Source organism: Pogona vitticeps, chromosome 3 (genome assembly GCF_051106095.1).
Source record: "Pogona vitticeps strain Pit_001003342236 chromosome 3, PviZW2.1, whole genome shotgun sequence".
Classification (NCBI taxonomy): Eukaryota; Metazoa; Chordata; class Lepidosauria; order Squamata; family Agamidae; genus Pogona; species Pogona vitticeps.
The window spans coordinates 251,925,573-251,941,897 of NC_135785.1; the positions used below are offsets into that span (position 1 = coordinate 251,925,573).

The 16,325-nt window shown below is 44.6% G+C and overlaps 2 protein-coding genes across 2 annotated transcripts in view; one reads left to right on the forward strand and one right to left on the reverse strand.

The window, feature by feature from the left end:
• On the forward strand, positions 1 to 12,089 carry VSTM5 (V-set and transmembrane domain containing 5). Its single transcript, XM_078390122.1, has 4 exons — positions 1 to 690; positions 6,907 to 7,239; positions 8,283 to 8,420; positions 11,708 to 12,089. The coding sequence occupies exons 1-4, from the start codon at positions 600 to 602 to the stop codon at positions 11,749 to 11,751; spliced, it is 606 nt and encodes a 201-aa protein (XP_078246248.1). The 5' UTR covers positions 1 to 599; the 3' UTR covers positions 11,752 to 12,089.
• Positions 12,050 to 16,325, reverse strand: part of MED17 (mediator complex subunit 17) — a 16,358-nt gene continuing 12,082 nt past the window's right edge. Inside the window, exons 11-12 of the mRNA XM_072993592.2 lie at positions 15,665 to 15,824; positions 12,050 to 14,457 (exon numbers count right to left, since the gene is read on the reverse strand). Coding sequence (XP_072849693.1) covers positions 14,249 to 14,457; positions 15,665 to 15,824 — 369 coding nt within the window. The 3' untranslated portion in view covers positions 12,050 to 14,248. The remainder of the gene's footprint in view (positions 14,458 to 15,664; positions 15,825 to 16,325) is intronic.

The window sequence follows — 16,325 nt, forward strand, 5'->3', positions numbered from 1 at the left end:
AGAGAAGCATTGTCATGATGCAACTGAAATGGGCCCAAGTGAATCATTTATTAGGTTTATTCTGAAATGACAGCCGTTTCTCAAATCACATTTTAAAGCCAGGTTGCCCCATCGAAGACAGTGCACGGATCTTGCTCAGGAGGAAGCCCATTTCGGTATAACAGCCAGAACATAATGACCAAGTTGCCAGCGGCCACGTCATGCTGCAGAGCTGGCTGGCTGGCTCATTTCCTGGCTGGCGTGCATATTTACACTGTTCTCGGGTATCTCCTTCACTCAACCGTGCCCTAAATCAATATCAGCGGATTTTCGAGGGCGTAAACTTGAGTGAGGCAGAAGGCATGCTTTTTTCTCATCAAACAATTCAGTGAATTCTCAGAGTGGGAAAGAAATATGTACAAGGAAACACAGGGACATGGAGCCTCCAGCTGCTAACACAGTCCTCTGGATTGCAATCTGTGCGGGCTGTAGGAATAGCACATGGAAGAGGGGGAAAGAAGCAAGATTCCTTACTCTTCCACCCACCCACCCCTGGAATCTAACATGTGGCTCTGGACTCTTGGCTAAATGAACTCCGATGAGCATTACCTACTTTTCTGATGAGGCCTCTTGCCTGCCTGCAGGGCTGTGGACCACATTTCCAACTTGCCATCATCACCTTCTGTCTCGTGGCAGGGTGGGCTTTCCTGGGTAAGTGCCTTGGACTTTCTCCTTCCACTTTCCTGTCTTTCTCTGACCTTTTCTGCAGGTTTTGCCCCCCCCTTGTATCTCTCACGTTCCAGGGTCCCCGTATAGTCTTTTCTGTACCTATCTTATCCCTTTTGTAAAACATTCCTGTGCCTTTTGGGTGGAGGCATACAAAAAGAACTTAGGGATGAGAAAGGAGAGGGTATGTGTGTATGAGGAGAGATACACAACCAGCTTGGTGGGAATTTGAACTTAGCCAGTGGTCATGGAATGCTGACTGTCTTTTGTAGTGTGGGAAAGGCATGGTAAACTCTGGGGGAGCAGTAACTATATGACTAGAGTAGCAAGAAAGAAGAGATGGCTGGCTCACACTCTATACACCATAATGTTTTGTTCCAGGTGCCTTGTTCTAGTCTGCATTTATTTCCCTCTTAGCGGTTTGTCTTTAAAGCCATCTGAGCCAAGGCTGATTGCCACATCTTGTGGCGGGGAGTTCCGAAGGGCAATGACACCAGGTGAAAACGAACCCATTTTGTTTATCTCTGCCAATCGAGTCCATTGGCTGACCAGACTGCACATGGTACTCCAAAACGCAGCCACAGAATAGATTTACACCAGGAGATTTTGTTGGTTGTTTTGAGGGAGTTTCAGTCCCTCTCCTAACCATTTTCCAAAGACATATAGGTGTAAATGGTGAGCAAAAATTCTACTGGGAGACAAGGGACCAAGCTTGTTCTGGTTATTTCTCTGCTTCATCTCTGTTCCAACCCCTCAGCCTTTTTTAACCTTTCCTCCTGTGGTGAAGTGTAGCCATTTTGGCCTTCAGCCAAAGTGGACAGAGTGAAAAAGTATTATTCATTAGGATGGTTGTGCTTAGCAATGGGAAGGAATGCAGCCTGGCACTTAGGCTTATGCTCTGTGCACTGGAGCAAAATTAGCAATTAGAATGCAATATTATGTAGCTGCAATGCAACCCTTTTCTTGTGGGCAAATAAATGATAAAAATAGGAGTACATACCTGCAGTCCAGCTAAGAACATGGTAGCATTATGTGCATCCCAGTTCTCTGATGGCAAAGTTTTAGGTGTCCCAGCACTTACTCTGGAGATTTTTGCTACTCGATGGTTTTATTTCATTGTGTGCGTGCTTATTTATTTATTTATTTGAATAAAATAAATAAATAAATATCCATATCCCATTTTTGTCCTAAATAGGACTCATGGCAGCTTAAAGTATTGAAAAAAGAAAAAGAAACAATATTAAAAGCTTAAACAACAAATTAAGAAAGAACAATAATACAACATTGAAATTAGTAGATAAAGTACAAATCCAATTTTTCTTAGACAGCAAGTCACCCGGGGGGGGGGGGACCCACTTAAAGGGAAAAGTCTTTGCCCGCTTGCTGAAGGGCAGCAAAGACAGCGAGCAATCATCACTGAGGCTGTTCATATATTAAAAAATGAAATGAAATTAACATACAGCCTCTTTGACTAGTTTGGTGATAGTGACAGAAATCTAAATTTGACAACTTCCATAAAAGAAAGGGCCCAGACTCAATGGGCCTGGCTGGGCCTCCCCACCTCACGACAGGTCCAGCACGTAATTCAGTCTTCATTAGCACACAAGGAGAAAGTACAGGAGGCGGCTTCCCTTTAGACAAACGCCGGTCCTTCAGAGTCATTGGGTAAACACCGTGGGGTCCTGCCCAACTATGTTTGTCCAACGAGGTGTTTTTTATTTTGTTCAGCTTGGTTTCTTGTTCCCTTCCTTGCTTTATTTGCTCCCACTAAATATTTTGCAACCAGAATCACCGACTCGCTTGCAAGGGATTCTCCTTAAAGGTCATCTTGACCAGAGATTTTCCACCTTATTATATGTAGTAATAACACTGAGGAGGCCGTTTGCTTCTTTCTTTAAAAGCAACAATGGGGGACAATAAGGCAACCCAAAACAACACAACACAACACAACCCAAAAGAGGAATATAAGGTGGGCGTTGTGGCAAGGCAAAGCCGGTTTGTCTCTGTTTGCTTTCATGGGGTGTGTGTATGTCGTTTTCCTTTAAGCCATTTCTGTGTGATTCAGCATGCACATTACGTCGGTGTAGCTTGCAGACTGAGAGAGGTGTGTATGTGTGCATCATTCCTATGATTGTTGGAGGTGCTCCTTTGCTCTGGTCATGAGCCACATAGGGTGCTATATTTATTTATTTATTTATTGGACTTATATACCGCCCCATAGCGCTACAAGCACTCTCCGGGCGGTTTACAATTTTAATTATACAGGCAATACATTGCCCCCCCAGCAAGCTGGGTACTCATTTTACCGACCTCAGAAGGATGGAAGGCTGAGTCAACCTTGAGCCGGCTACCTGGGATTTGAACCCCAGGTCGTGAGCACAGTTTTAGCTGCAGTACAGCGTTTTAACCACTGCGCCACGAGGCTCTATATGGCAGACAGAAGTGTTTATTAATATATTACAGTTCCTTAATGCACTGTATGGGTACATACAAACTTTTATACTGAATTTGCAAAAGTCTGCATGACTTCTGGGTAGGGCAGGGTTGGGGTGCCCGGCACGAACCTTTGAATCATGCACACCTAGGCCGAAGACTTGAATAGACTTCCTTTAAAAAAGCCGGAACATATTATCATTTAATCCAAGCCAAGGTTCTCAATTAAGAGAAAAGTAAACGAGAACACCTGGCTGTGGAGCCAGGGGCCAGGAAATCCATGTTTCTCCATGGCTCCTGCAAAAGGAATCAGCCTGTGTCGCCCTAGGAAAACTACATAGAACACTCCGAGAAGGAAGGAATGGTAAATCTCTTCTAAGTACTTTCTACCTATCATCTTGATCACATGCAGTTAAAATTAATTAAACCAGATTGAAGTATTATTCGCATATGTTGTGCTACAGAGCCATAGAGCTTTTCCCAATGGAAGGATGGAAACACATACCTGTCTAGTGAGTAACCATTTAAGTGAGTAGCCCTTTAGAAATTATTGTTCAAGGCAGTGGTTCCAAATCTTGAGTAACCCAAGCATTCTTGGACAGCAACTCCCAGAAACCCCAGCCAGCTAGTGGTGAAGGGCTCCTGGGAGTTGCAGTCCAAGAACACCTGGTTTACCCAAGGTTGGGAACCGGTAGCTTAAGGGACACTAATGTGATCCCTTGTGTTTGTGGTGGCAACCAAGGATATTGGGGTGAGTCCACCTATGGACGCCATCAATTCTGAGAAATGCCCACCAGCTCTTCCTGACAATAGGTGTAATATACACAGTGTTATATTACCTTCTGAAAATGGGCAACAGTACTACCCAGAAACTATGTTCAGGCATTTTTATGAACATGTTGATACGACTCTGCGTTGGCTTGGGCATGTCGTGAGAATGGCTGATGGTCGGATTCCAAAGGATCTCCTGTATGGAGAATTAGTGCAGGGAAACCGCCCCAGAGGGAGACCACAGCTACGATACAAGGATATCTGCAAGCGGGATCTGAAGGCCTTAGGAATAGACCTCAACAGATGGGAAACCCTGACATCTGAGCGTTCAGCCTGGAGGCAGGCGTTGCATCACGGCCTCTCCCAGTTTGAAGAGACCCTTGTCCAGCAGGCTGAGGCAAAGAGGAAGTCACAAAAGCAGCAAAACCAGGGAGCTGGACAGGGAACAGGTTGGATTTGTCTTCAGTGTGGAAGAGATTGTCACTCTCAAATTGGCCTCCTCAGCCACACTAGACGCTGTTCCAAGTCCCCCATACAGAGCACGTCACCATAGTCTTTTGAGACTGAAGGTTGCCTAACTAACTGATAGGACTCTAACCATTGGGTCTGAGGGCATGGCCGTAAGCCCTCCTCCATAGTGTATGCTCCTCTACAGCATGGAAGGCAATCAAGCCTTTGTGCATTACAGATAAAGGTCTGAACGAAAACTTGTATGTGTGTTCAGCAGGATGCTTGCAGAACTCCCAGGTCTCAGTGGGGCTCCAACGTGAAGGAGGCTGGGACGTGCATTTAGCCAAAGGTGCTTACAAGCTCTTCTTCAAGCGCTGAATAATTTCAGGAGACAGAGCTGACATAGGCACTCATGCTCCTACCACAGAGCACCCGATTCAGACATGCAGGGCTATAGGGTTTGCCTCCAGTGACAGCAGAAAGCATTTCCCCCCCTATTCCTTTAATAAGGCCAGTTAGCCATGGGACCCTCAGGGTTCCCCTCTGAAAGAGACAGTACAGAACATTAGAGTTATGAGTTGTTTGTGTGCAGCTTCAGCACCGTGGCTGCTAGCTAGGCCTGCCAGGCCTTAGAGTGTCAGATTAAGTGTTGGGGAACTGCTAGGCTTTCCCACACCTTCAGTCAGGAGTATAAATTCCAGGGCAAACCGCGATGGAGAAGGAGGAAGTTTGAGGTTATCATGGCCAGCGTCCTACCTCTAATCTCAACTGGAAAATAATAATAATTGCATGCCATCATGTGATTAGGACCCTTTCCAGGGTTTATAGACGCAGAAGTGGCTTGCCATTCCCTTCTGGAGGTGCCCCTAGAACTAGACAGCTTGCTGAAATCTACACAGGTTGGCTATTTTCCTGGGAGACGCAGCAGGGAATGGAAGTCCCAATTTCTATCTCTGTAACCCTTATCAAAATAGGTCTACTCTAGTTGGGAGGAAGAGCAGGATTCTGGCTTATAGGTATTGCCATTTTTCAGACGTAATGTAGGTCATCCCTGTTGCCCATCTCTGTGTCTCATGCATGCATACACAACATACACATGCTGTATTTTGCAGTTGTTACACATCCTGGACTCAGGTTTAGCTCCTGAAATTTCTGGGACTAGAAAGTGTCTGGCCTGGCAATTGAAATTATAGATGTTTAGACTTACAAAGAGCAATTTCATCCAGAATTTTCTAATGGATTTTGAAAGCTAAACTGTGTTGATGTGAACTGGAGGAATGGTTGTATACTTGTGTACATGGTGCTTACATGAATAACCCCATAGGCTTGCTGTCCTACCAGCTCTTTGTTTTTCCCTGTTAACAGTAGTTTCTAACTGAAATCTGACTTGCTGTTTTCAAGGAAGTGTGAGATAGGGGAGTTAAATACAGGGTCAAACCAAGCAGGTCTCAGTGGCCGTGTTTGCTTGCCAATAGATCTGCAGTGCAGCTGGGAAGAGCGCAGCACAGATTGCTTCTGATGCTGCAAATGGGCTATAAATTCCTGCTGTAGAATGCTAATCAATAATTTCAGACAGCAGCAATAGAATGAGCCACATACACAAAGAGTGCAGGCAGTTATACTCTTCGTTTAGAAGCTTCTGAATAACAGTGCCAATAGTATGCTGCTATTGGAAAGACTGTCTTGCTTTGCTTTGTTTTGGTTCTGCCCCTTGCTCCACAACTAGCGCCCAATCTTGCTGTTTGGCACAGTGAGGAAACTGTTTCAGGTGGCACATTTGGGGGGCAGCAGCAGTACCAGTGTCCGAGCCATTCATTTTGAGCCCTGCAGTTCAGTGGAGGCAGACGTCTCTGATTTCACAGATGCAGTGAATCCATTCTGGGTTTCAGTTCAAACTTTAAGAGTGCTCTCCAAGGTGCTGAATCTATTTTTGTCCATTGGCCTGGTGCCCCCCAAATGGGGGACCTTCTCCCATTTCCAATGTTCAATATAGAAAACTACAATGTCACACCATAGTGGATCAAACCATTGGTCTACATTGCCCAGTACTGACAAAGAATCATGAAGGTCATCTCATCCATCCTCCTCCTTGGAGACGAGTGCCAAGGCCATCTAGTCTAAGCTCCTACAGTCCAACCGACCTTGGCAGATGGCCTCCAGATGTTCTCGGACTGCAACTCCCAGAAACCCCAGTCAGCAGAGGTGGTGGGGAAAGCCTTCTGGGAATTGCAGTCCACGAACACCTGCCTCACCCAAGGGTGGGAACTACTGCCCTAAGGGGACAGTGATTTGTATAAAATGTTTCTGCCAATTTATAAATACAAATAAAGAAATCATTATCATATAAAGATGAAAACAATCGTTTCACCATATTGGAGAAAAAAAAACACTCTGGTATTTGTGTACTTGTTCAGTCGGTTGCGAGATGGAGAATTCATGTCTTCTGTGTCCTTCAACACTTCTGGACTTCAGTCTGAGAGCATCTTCAAATTAAGGGTTGTTCTCTGCAAACTCTTTAGTTAAGAGATTGTTTTTCTTTGTGTTCAGCCCAGGGAGAAGAAGTGTCATTACGAGTATCCCAACCCAGTGTGAACACCACCGTTGGGCAGAACGTTTTGCTGTCGGTTGCATATGCCTGCCAGAGGCCCCCGGTCATCGAGTGGAAACACACATCACCCAGGGGCACCACAAAAGTTGCAGAGTGGAAGCCAGCAAGTTACACCAACATATCCAGCGGTTACGAAGACCGAGTGAACGTTTATGAAAATGGCTCTCTTCAGCTCCTGAAGGTGGATCTGAGAGATTCTGGTTATTATTTAGTCACAGTGAGGGATGAGTTCGGGATCACCTTCTACGGCACCATCCTATTGAATGTTTATGGTAGGAAATAAGAGTCGTTCAACTGGTGTCAGTCTCTTACAACATCTCTTCTGGTGTGGAATCTACTCCTCACCTCTTCCATTATACTTCAATTTTTCATTGAATACTAAGTTATTGTAACAAAAACAACTTCCTTTTATTTGATATAAATTTTTATAGAATGCCATCTTCAGATCTGAAGACATGGACAAAAGTCTACGAAAACGTATGCTAATTTAAGTCTTAGTCTACCCATTCTCAACCTTGGTTTGGCCACAACTCTTAACGTTTCAGTACTGCAGAGCTGGAAGTGACCCTGTGGTTTATTTATTTATTTATTTATTTATTTATTTATTTATTTATTTATTTATTTATTTATTTATTTATTTATTTATTTGACATCTACCCCACCCCTCTAGATTGTTCATCAAGTTCAGCCCCTGTCAAGGAGGCAACGTGGGGGATTGAACTCTCAACCACTGGGCTATCCAGCAGTTCTTAAGAGCTCTTCTCAGGTTCTAGGGCCCCTGTCAAACAAGGAAAGCCTTGGGCTGTGTACAAACAAGGATACAACATGAACAGATGAATCTGTCGCCCCCTTCAAATGTCCCAGGGTTCCTCAGGGGGGCATATGACCCCCGTTGAGAATGGCTACCTTAGTCTATAAGGTGGCCTAAGACCCTTTGCCTGTTTCACTGCAACAGACAACAAACTAATATGGCTGCCTTTTTTGAAAGCTGTGATCACATTCTCTACCATAGAACACAGCTTAAAAGAGGTATTCTTCTTCAGTCCGCAGCTCCCGGAATTCTTCAGGAGCCATGGCCAAAAAGTATCTGCTCTAAGTTGGGTATCTACCATTGCATGTGAAAAGCAAATGTGGGACAACTCAGGTAGTGGAATATGATAGCTAAATTCAGAATCAGGCAAGTTGATAGAGCCAAGATGGTTTGCACAAAATAAGTTTGAGCAGTATTGGCCACCATTTCTTTTCTCGCAGCCTCTTAAACGTCAGACGTCCATCATCGATGGTCATCATGTTATGTGTCTCCTTTCTTCTTTAGAGATTCTCTATGAAGACTTGCACTTCGTAGCTGTCTTTTTTGCCTTTCTCACAGCCGTGTCCGGCCTTCTAGTCTGCCTTATGTGGTTATGCAATAAATCTGTTCACCTGCTTCAGATGGAGAGGAGTCAACTCAAAGGTAATCAAAGGAAAAAACACAAATTAACTAAAGAATCCATGAATATCAGAGACCTGGATCCATTTGGTACCAGCTAGAGCAGATTTACTAAATCCATTAGATTTAGGCATTAGGTTCCCTTGCTTTCTAACTGAAGAGATTCTCTGGTTTCGTTTTTGTTTGGATAGGGAACTGCTCATTTCCCCATCTCTTGTTCCATAAACAACAACACCGGTGGTCGCAATGAAGTGAGAGTGATCAATAGGGGTTCAGGGACAACTTTCAAACTAGCAGTAACATGTTCCAGACTCATTTCCATCCCTGACTGGGATAAAAAGTCTGAGCCCACTAGATTCACGTTCCCTTGTATTGTCCTGGTTTGTTGACTGTGGTGGGCTCAGTGACGTTTCCTCCGTCAGGGTCTCGGCTGGACGGCTCACGGCTTTCTGGGACTTGGTTGGTCATCAAGGTGCCTTCTCTCCCATTGCTTGTGCTCTCCTTAGTAAGAGGGCTTTTTTGGGCATCTGAGGTTCTAGCTGTTCATCCACCTCACCCAGGGCGGCTCTCAGTGACACGATTACCCCTGTCCAGGGGTCCTCCTTGTAAATATACTCCTAGTCAATGGGTGGAAGGGGTTCCTCAGGGACATCCACTTCAGCTTGGTAGCTCTCAGCTGGTTCCTCAAGAGCATACCTGCCCAGGAGCGTTCCTCAACCTCCTCCTATTCAGGGAGTAGGTCTCCTGTTTGAACATCCTGCTCCACCCTCTCCAATGTGCTCCTCCTTTCTCCCTCCAGTGCCTTCCTTAGACTGTACAGTATTGCTGAGGTACAGGACCCTTCTAGGTCCCACTGGGGGGGGGTCACTACTCTGGGGCCGAGGTAGACAAACACAAGACACTATTGACTGCAGAACTATCATTGTAGCAGCCGAGAACACCTGCTGGGGGAAAGAAAAAAGCACCCTTATCTCAGAGACGCTGTGCAAACAAGCAAACTTGTCCTTCTTGTTTCTTTCAAGCGCAGGTCAAAGGGTTTCTCGCTCTCTAGCCCCACGGCCAGGGGTGCAGGCAGCAGATCTGGGGGGGGGGGGAGAAAAGCCATAACATTCTTACTCTTTTTTGGGTCTTTCTTTTGTATGATCAGGGTATCGAGCAGCTGCATTTGTAGGGTTTTGTGTTTCAGGTGCCAAAATAACATGGCTGATTTAAGAGCATTGACTGTGTATCCTGGCTGAGGGTCAGGAGAGCCCCATGCGCTTGGCTGCTCTGCTACGGGCTGCAAAAGGTCTCGAGCCGGTCCTGTTGCCGCCTGCTTTTCTTCAAACTGGAGATACTGGGACAGGCAACATTCTGGATGCAAAACATGTCCCCAACGACTGGGTGCTTCACCCAGGAGGAAAGCTGTGTTCCTTGGCCTTTGGAACGCATCTGGTCTCCGCTGACTTTGGCAGCTAAGCTGCACCAGGTCTGGTGAGGATATAGAAGAGAGATTGCTGCAGAACTCTGAGAAGGGCTAGGAAAAGACCCACTCTGAAACCTATGAGACGTTGGTCCCAGTCACATGGGACAATATGGAGCAAGCTGGACCATCTCCTCAGCCAAAGCACTCATTAATACCATCCAGTCCCGGCCCCAAATTTCATTCATTACTCTGAGCGTAGGAAACACCTGTCCTGGGACTTGAAGAGTAAACACTAGAAGCATAATTACATGAGCCTTAGGCCCAAGAGTTGGTTGTCTTGGAAACGGCCCTCCTCTTTTCCTACAAACAGTACTATGGAAGCCAACGTCTCAGCTGCTCAGTTCCTACACTGAAGAATTCATAGGGGAAGGGACCTCCAAATGCCAGATGCAGAGGAGACAGGTCTCTCGTTGTCTCATGTGGGGCCACTGGGAGATATAGGAAGCTGGACTAGAGGGGCCCTTGGCCTCATCCAGCAGGGCTCTTCTTAGGTTCTTACATCTATGCTCCTTCTGGATCTGTCCTCTGAGGAGCCACAACTTTGTGATCAAATGCATATTTTGTATGCAAAAAAAATTAAAAAAATAAAAAAAAGGTCGTCTCTGGCACCTCCAGGTAGGGCTGGGAAAGGCAAACGCCTTGCCTGAAACTCTGGAGAATTAGTAGCAGTCAAGAGTAAATAACTCTCAGGCACATAAATACAGGCACTCCTTGCTTAACAAAGTACCTGTTTAACGACCACTTGGATTTACAACCCTTAATGACCCTCATAAAACTATCCCTGCGTCTTCCTCATGCCCCTTCTCAACAACATATGATTTATTTCTCCCTTATACACGATTATTGCTCCTCACTTAATGACCTAGACGGACAGAACTCGGTCGTTAAGTGAGGAGTGCCTGTAATACCTGAGTGCCATCAAGTTAATTCTAACATAGGGCAACCCTTTTCAGGGTTTTCTGAGTAAAGAGGCCTCAGAACTGTTTTATCACCCCCTCTTTTCTGGGGGGTCTCCAGGGCTTGTGCAGCTGGCCCAAGGCCACACAGGCTGGCTTTTCTGGGAAGCACAATGGGGAACTGAACTCCCAACTTCTAGCTCTGCAGTCAGATACCTAAAACAGCTATCTAACGTGATGGAGGAATTTTCACAAGCTCCTTTTATTTCTTATTGATTTTCCCCCACAAAGAAAAACCTGAAATGTTTATGGACGCCACAGCTGACAGTGAAAGATGGCAGGGGTCACAAGACAGATGATAATAACAGGATAGTGTGTATTTCACAAGTGTCTGTAGAAACAACCCATATGAACAACACATATGAAAAATCTATTTTGGGCACTTAAGTACAGCGTTTGGCTGAACTTCCGTTTATACAGTGTCTGGAACTTTGATGACAAAAACAGATGAAAAGGTGATTCTTACTTCCAAGAACAGAATTTGAGTTAGATGGCTCAGATTTACGAAAGACCTTGCCGAGAATGTGCAACCCAAATTTCCTGTTTTAGTGATTTTGTTATGAGTTTCCACTACAATGTCAGTGAAGTTGACTCTGATGCCAAAAAGTGCAGCTTATTTACCACCAAATAGAGCTTAAAGCACTCTCCAGCTGGCTACATATTGCCCCCCCCCTTGTGAACTGGGTAATCAAATTTGTCAACTGTGGAAGGATGGAAAGCTGAGTCAACTTCAAGCTGACTACCTGAGCCCGCCAGGATCAGACTCAGGTTGTGAGCAGAGTCTTGACTGCAGTAAAGAAGTTTAACCACTGCACCACAGGACTCTAGCTGTTGTTTTATTCAGAACATCTACTGAGCTGATTTAAATCAACAATATCCTCTTTCCACAGCCAGCGAAACTGAAGAGACTGAGCTGCAAGTGATGGGCTGTTAGCGAAGGACTATTTAAGCACAGACCAGGTTCTTTCACTTAAGAAGAAAGAAAAGCTTTTGTACTTTTCTTTTGTGGCCTGATTGATGGAAAAGAGTGACCTGTGGAAGCCGGAGAGATGCTGTCATTTCAGTCCCATAACTTACAGTGGGCATGTTCCAGAAGGGTTTCTGTTATTTCACCTGCACCATCTTCAGACACTTGACCTGCCACTGGTAATGTCAGGATGACATGGCTGAGGACTTAAAGGTGCTAAAGATTACCCACAATAGCCCTGAATGCACGTAGGAAGAAGACTGAATTGTTTTAAAATGCTGCAACTGTTTATTAACATATCAAAATTTAAAAATACATTAAAAAGACAAAGGCAACTGGTGGTAATGTCTTCCCCCCCATCAAAGTCACTGGTATTTTGTTTGATGCAAGAATTTGGAATAATAATCTAGAAGTTCCCCCACTAATTTTTCGATGCCAGACCAGGAAAAAATAAATAAAGTAGGACTGCTGTACCTGTGGGACCAGTACCTCCTGTTTCAGTTATGCACTGATGGAAATTAAATAAAAAAAACCTCAGAAATATGCATTTCCAAGGTGTATTACCAGAACTGGCCACTAGAGAGAACCAGAGACTATGCTATATACAGTATAGGGCAGTGGTCCCCAATCTTGGGCCTCCAGATGTTCTTGGACTTTAACTCCCAGAAATCCTGGTCAGCAGAGGTGCTGGTGAAGGCTTCTGGGAGTTGTAGTCCAAGAACATCTGGAGGCCCAAGTTTGGGAACCACTGGTATAGGGTTTGCCTATCCCTGTTTTTGGCATCTGCAGGAGAGTTTAGAACCAACCCCCTGTGGATACTATTGTCCAACTGTATTCCATTTTTCTCTCTCCTCTTTTCTACAATATTCAGAGTAGTGCCAGTGGTAATCTCGTCATCAGCTCAGGCAGATCAGTAAAAGAACAACCTGCCCATAATTGACTTCTGATAAACTTCATGGCTCAGTGGAGATTTTAATTGGTGTTTCTGAAATTTTTAATCCAGCTGAGCTTGTACCCATTTATTATCTGTTTACCTTCCTACCATGCACTCTCCTGAGAATAACAACAGCGCAAGACATGTTTGGGTACTCTTAAACTTTACCATCCCCAGTGGTGTGCAGAATGTTCCGAGCGTTGGCTGTCAGTTAATGTTTCAACCATGATGGTGAGGATCCAGACCACCTTGTGAAGCGGCGTTGCCAGAACCATCATCCAACATTCCCACTCTATAGGCAAAGCATCTTGCGCAGCTAACATGAATATGACTTCAAATTCACTTTCTCCTAAACTGTGTGTGTGTTGTGTATGCAATTATAAAACGCCTGGGTGCTGCATCCTTTTTTTGCCCCAAACCAAAAAGTGACCCATTTTTTAAAATGCTACTTTGCTCCCTGCAGTGAGAAGAGGGACCGACTGAAAAAATTGAGTGAATCATCCACCCATGGAAGCTTCTGAGGACACGACTATATATATATATATATTCTGGTGTGAACATTTTTTCTGCTGGCAAAAATCCTTGGCCCCGAGTGGATAAAAACCACAACTTTTGCAAAGATCTCACAAAGGGTTTGCAAAGGACTTCTTTCTGTTTTTATTATATTTCGGTCCCACCTAGGATTGTAAATACGGTGGTCATGTATCACTATGGAAAGTAATTAGATAGCCATGTGTGCCTATCCTTGATAGGATGAGGAGTTTCCCTTCCTAATCTGGGCAAAATGCTCTTTTCTGAAGGAAGTACAGTAGGACCCTCATATCCATGGGAGATCAGTTTTGGCCCCGCTGGGCAAGACTCCACCCTCCTGTATGCAGCTCTGGTTGTGACCAGAAGCAAAGAGGAGGAAACACTGGCTGTAGGTGCATGCACCTGATGCAACACAGTGCAGTCGCCCAGCTTAAGAGGGAACTCCGATTCCAAACCTCCCCATGCTCAAAAACATGGATTATAGCAAACTCTATTAATAGCATTTCTTGCTCCCTCTAGTGGCCAATTCTGGTACCTCCATTATTAGAAATAAATACTATATGGATTTTTCTTTTAATACTTTCAGGCTGTGGATTAGCAAATCAGCAGATACTGATCCCACAGATAAGGGGGTCCTACTGCATATAAGCAAGCAATCTAGACACTCCCATGATTAAAATACAAGTGCAAATTTGATGTGTAGCTTACAAGAGAGCTTCTCAGAAATGGCATTGTTTAACCCAAGATGCTGAGCTTGCTGGAAGAATTCCATCCAGAACGAAAGACATTTGATGCTACTAGGAGAAACGGTTACACCCACAGGAATTGTTTTAATTATTATGTCACTTGGTGGGGATGCACGGAATGATCAGGAGTGGAAAAGAGAGTGCAGAAAAATAACTTTAAACGGCTTCTTCAGCTTGCCTGCTGTTTTTTTCAACCACCATTCCCTTTTGTCAAGATCTGAACCAAAACAAAAGTCCCTCTGCATTTTTAAAGCTACGAGCAGGGGGTCAAAGCTGCCATGAGGAGTTCCATTTTGTATACAAAGTTCCGTCCTTCCATTTTGTTCCATTGGACTTCTTTGAAGGGGCCACGAAGATAGTTCCATTTGGTGTCTTGCAGCACGTCGCTTTTGGGGAGATCTTTGCACTGGCACCGTGGGAATTGGACCATGATCTTGCTGCCGCTCTCTGGACCGTTGCGCACTGCAAGAAGGCAAGCACATGCATCCCTGTGTGTCAATACGAAAGTGTTGGATCTGCATTCAGCAGTACACTAGTGTGCTTTTAACAAGAGAGTTCAACAAAGGAGGCTGAGGCAGAAAGTGGCTGAGTGTTCTACTGTATATCAATTCTCATTTACAAGCTAAATCATTGCCTGCAGGTCTCCAGGTTGTTTCTTTAAAAAGCCCAATTTACCATATTTTTCCATGTATAAGACTATACTTTTTTCTAAAATCTTTAGACAAAAAATCGAGGGTTGTCTTATACGCGGAAGTAAGCTGAGGAGAGAAAAAAACAAGTGGAGGGGAAAGTAGGGATCAAAGTGATCCTGCAGTGCTTTGATCCCTTTCCCCCCTACACTTGCTAAGCCCCACTTAGATTTCTTAATTTTGGGTTAGAAAAGTGGGGGCGTCTTATACACGGAAAAAATATGGTATATATAAAATATCAAAGACAACTGCTCAGTGTATCTCCTAACATAGCAATAGCACAGGAGTCAGATAGAGTTCTGACTCCTGTCCTCTGAAGATGCCGGCCACAAAACGATAGGGAGGAAAAAACCTTAAGAACACAGCCAAACAGCCCGGAAAACCCACAACAACCAATAGCACAAAAACTTAGTTTCTCAGCATGCTATACTGTTTAGTTGAGTCTGACTTTTTAAGAACACTTAGATCAAGGTGGGAATCTGTGGCCCTGTAGATGTTGCTGGATAGCAAGGCCCACTGGCCTTTTCCAGCGTAGCAAATGCTCTCAGAGCATTTGAAAGGCTACGTACCCCAATCCTTCTTCTGATCAAATAAGCTTCTGAAACCGTAATTGCTTTCTATGTAGCCCACACAGGGAGTGCATGCGGACGTCACAGTGTGACAGAATTCTACAAAGATTTTTCACCTAAGCTTGTTTGCTGGTTGTTCAAACCTGATTTGTCTCTCTCACCAGAAAGGAATGAAATAACATAGAACCAAACCATCAGTGGGTTATCTAACTTACAGTGAGAAAGACAAGCCAGACCCTGCTTAAACAAACCTCAGATGGCAGGCTCACTGTCTGCTTTAGACCAGATACTCTGACAGACACATAACACTCCACCTGTGCAAATCAAAGTCTGGAATCCTCTGGAAACTTGGATGATTATCGCACATGAAAAAACTGCAATTCACAATGGGTTTTCATCCTGGCACAATACCTGAAATAGCATAGTCTCCATTGGGTGATGCTACAGTTATGGCCGAGGCATTGCCAATGCTCTCCACTGAGCCCAGCCCCACGTGATTACTGAAACTGAGCACATGCCAGCCCATGACTTTGGCCAACTGCTGAACTGCATGCACCTGATGCTGGGACATCTGAAATAAATAAGGGGGAAAGTATTAGTGTGGACTTCAGTGTTTCCTAGGTTCTGTTACATGCATGGCTGGCAATTCTTCTGCAAAAATACAGAGCAGTTGCTACTTATCATAATATAACCAGATGCTTACAAATGTAAGTTCTCCATGGTTTAGGACTATCATTCTTGCATGCATTGTCAGCAGGAGCAGCTAAAGAAAGCCAGACTTTCTCTGAGTAGCCTTGTTTGTCACAAGGTCCTGAATCAGAGCTTGGAAGAGTTACCTTTTTGGACTACAACTTCCCGCCTGCTGTTCTAAACAAGCTGAAGTCATTGGCCAAAAAAACCCCCCAACAACAAATGACTGATGTCTCTGTCTTGTTAGGAGAGGAATAAACCACAGTTTTGAGTTTGCAGTCCCCATCATGGATGGCAAAACCCTTGGCTTGTTTAGCTGCTGCTTCTGGCAGGAGGAATCAAACTGCACACATCAGCATGCTCCCTGGCACGGAGTTTTTAA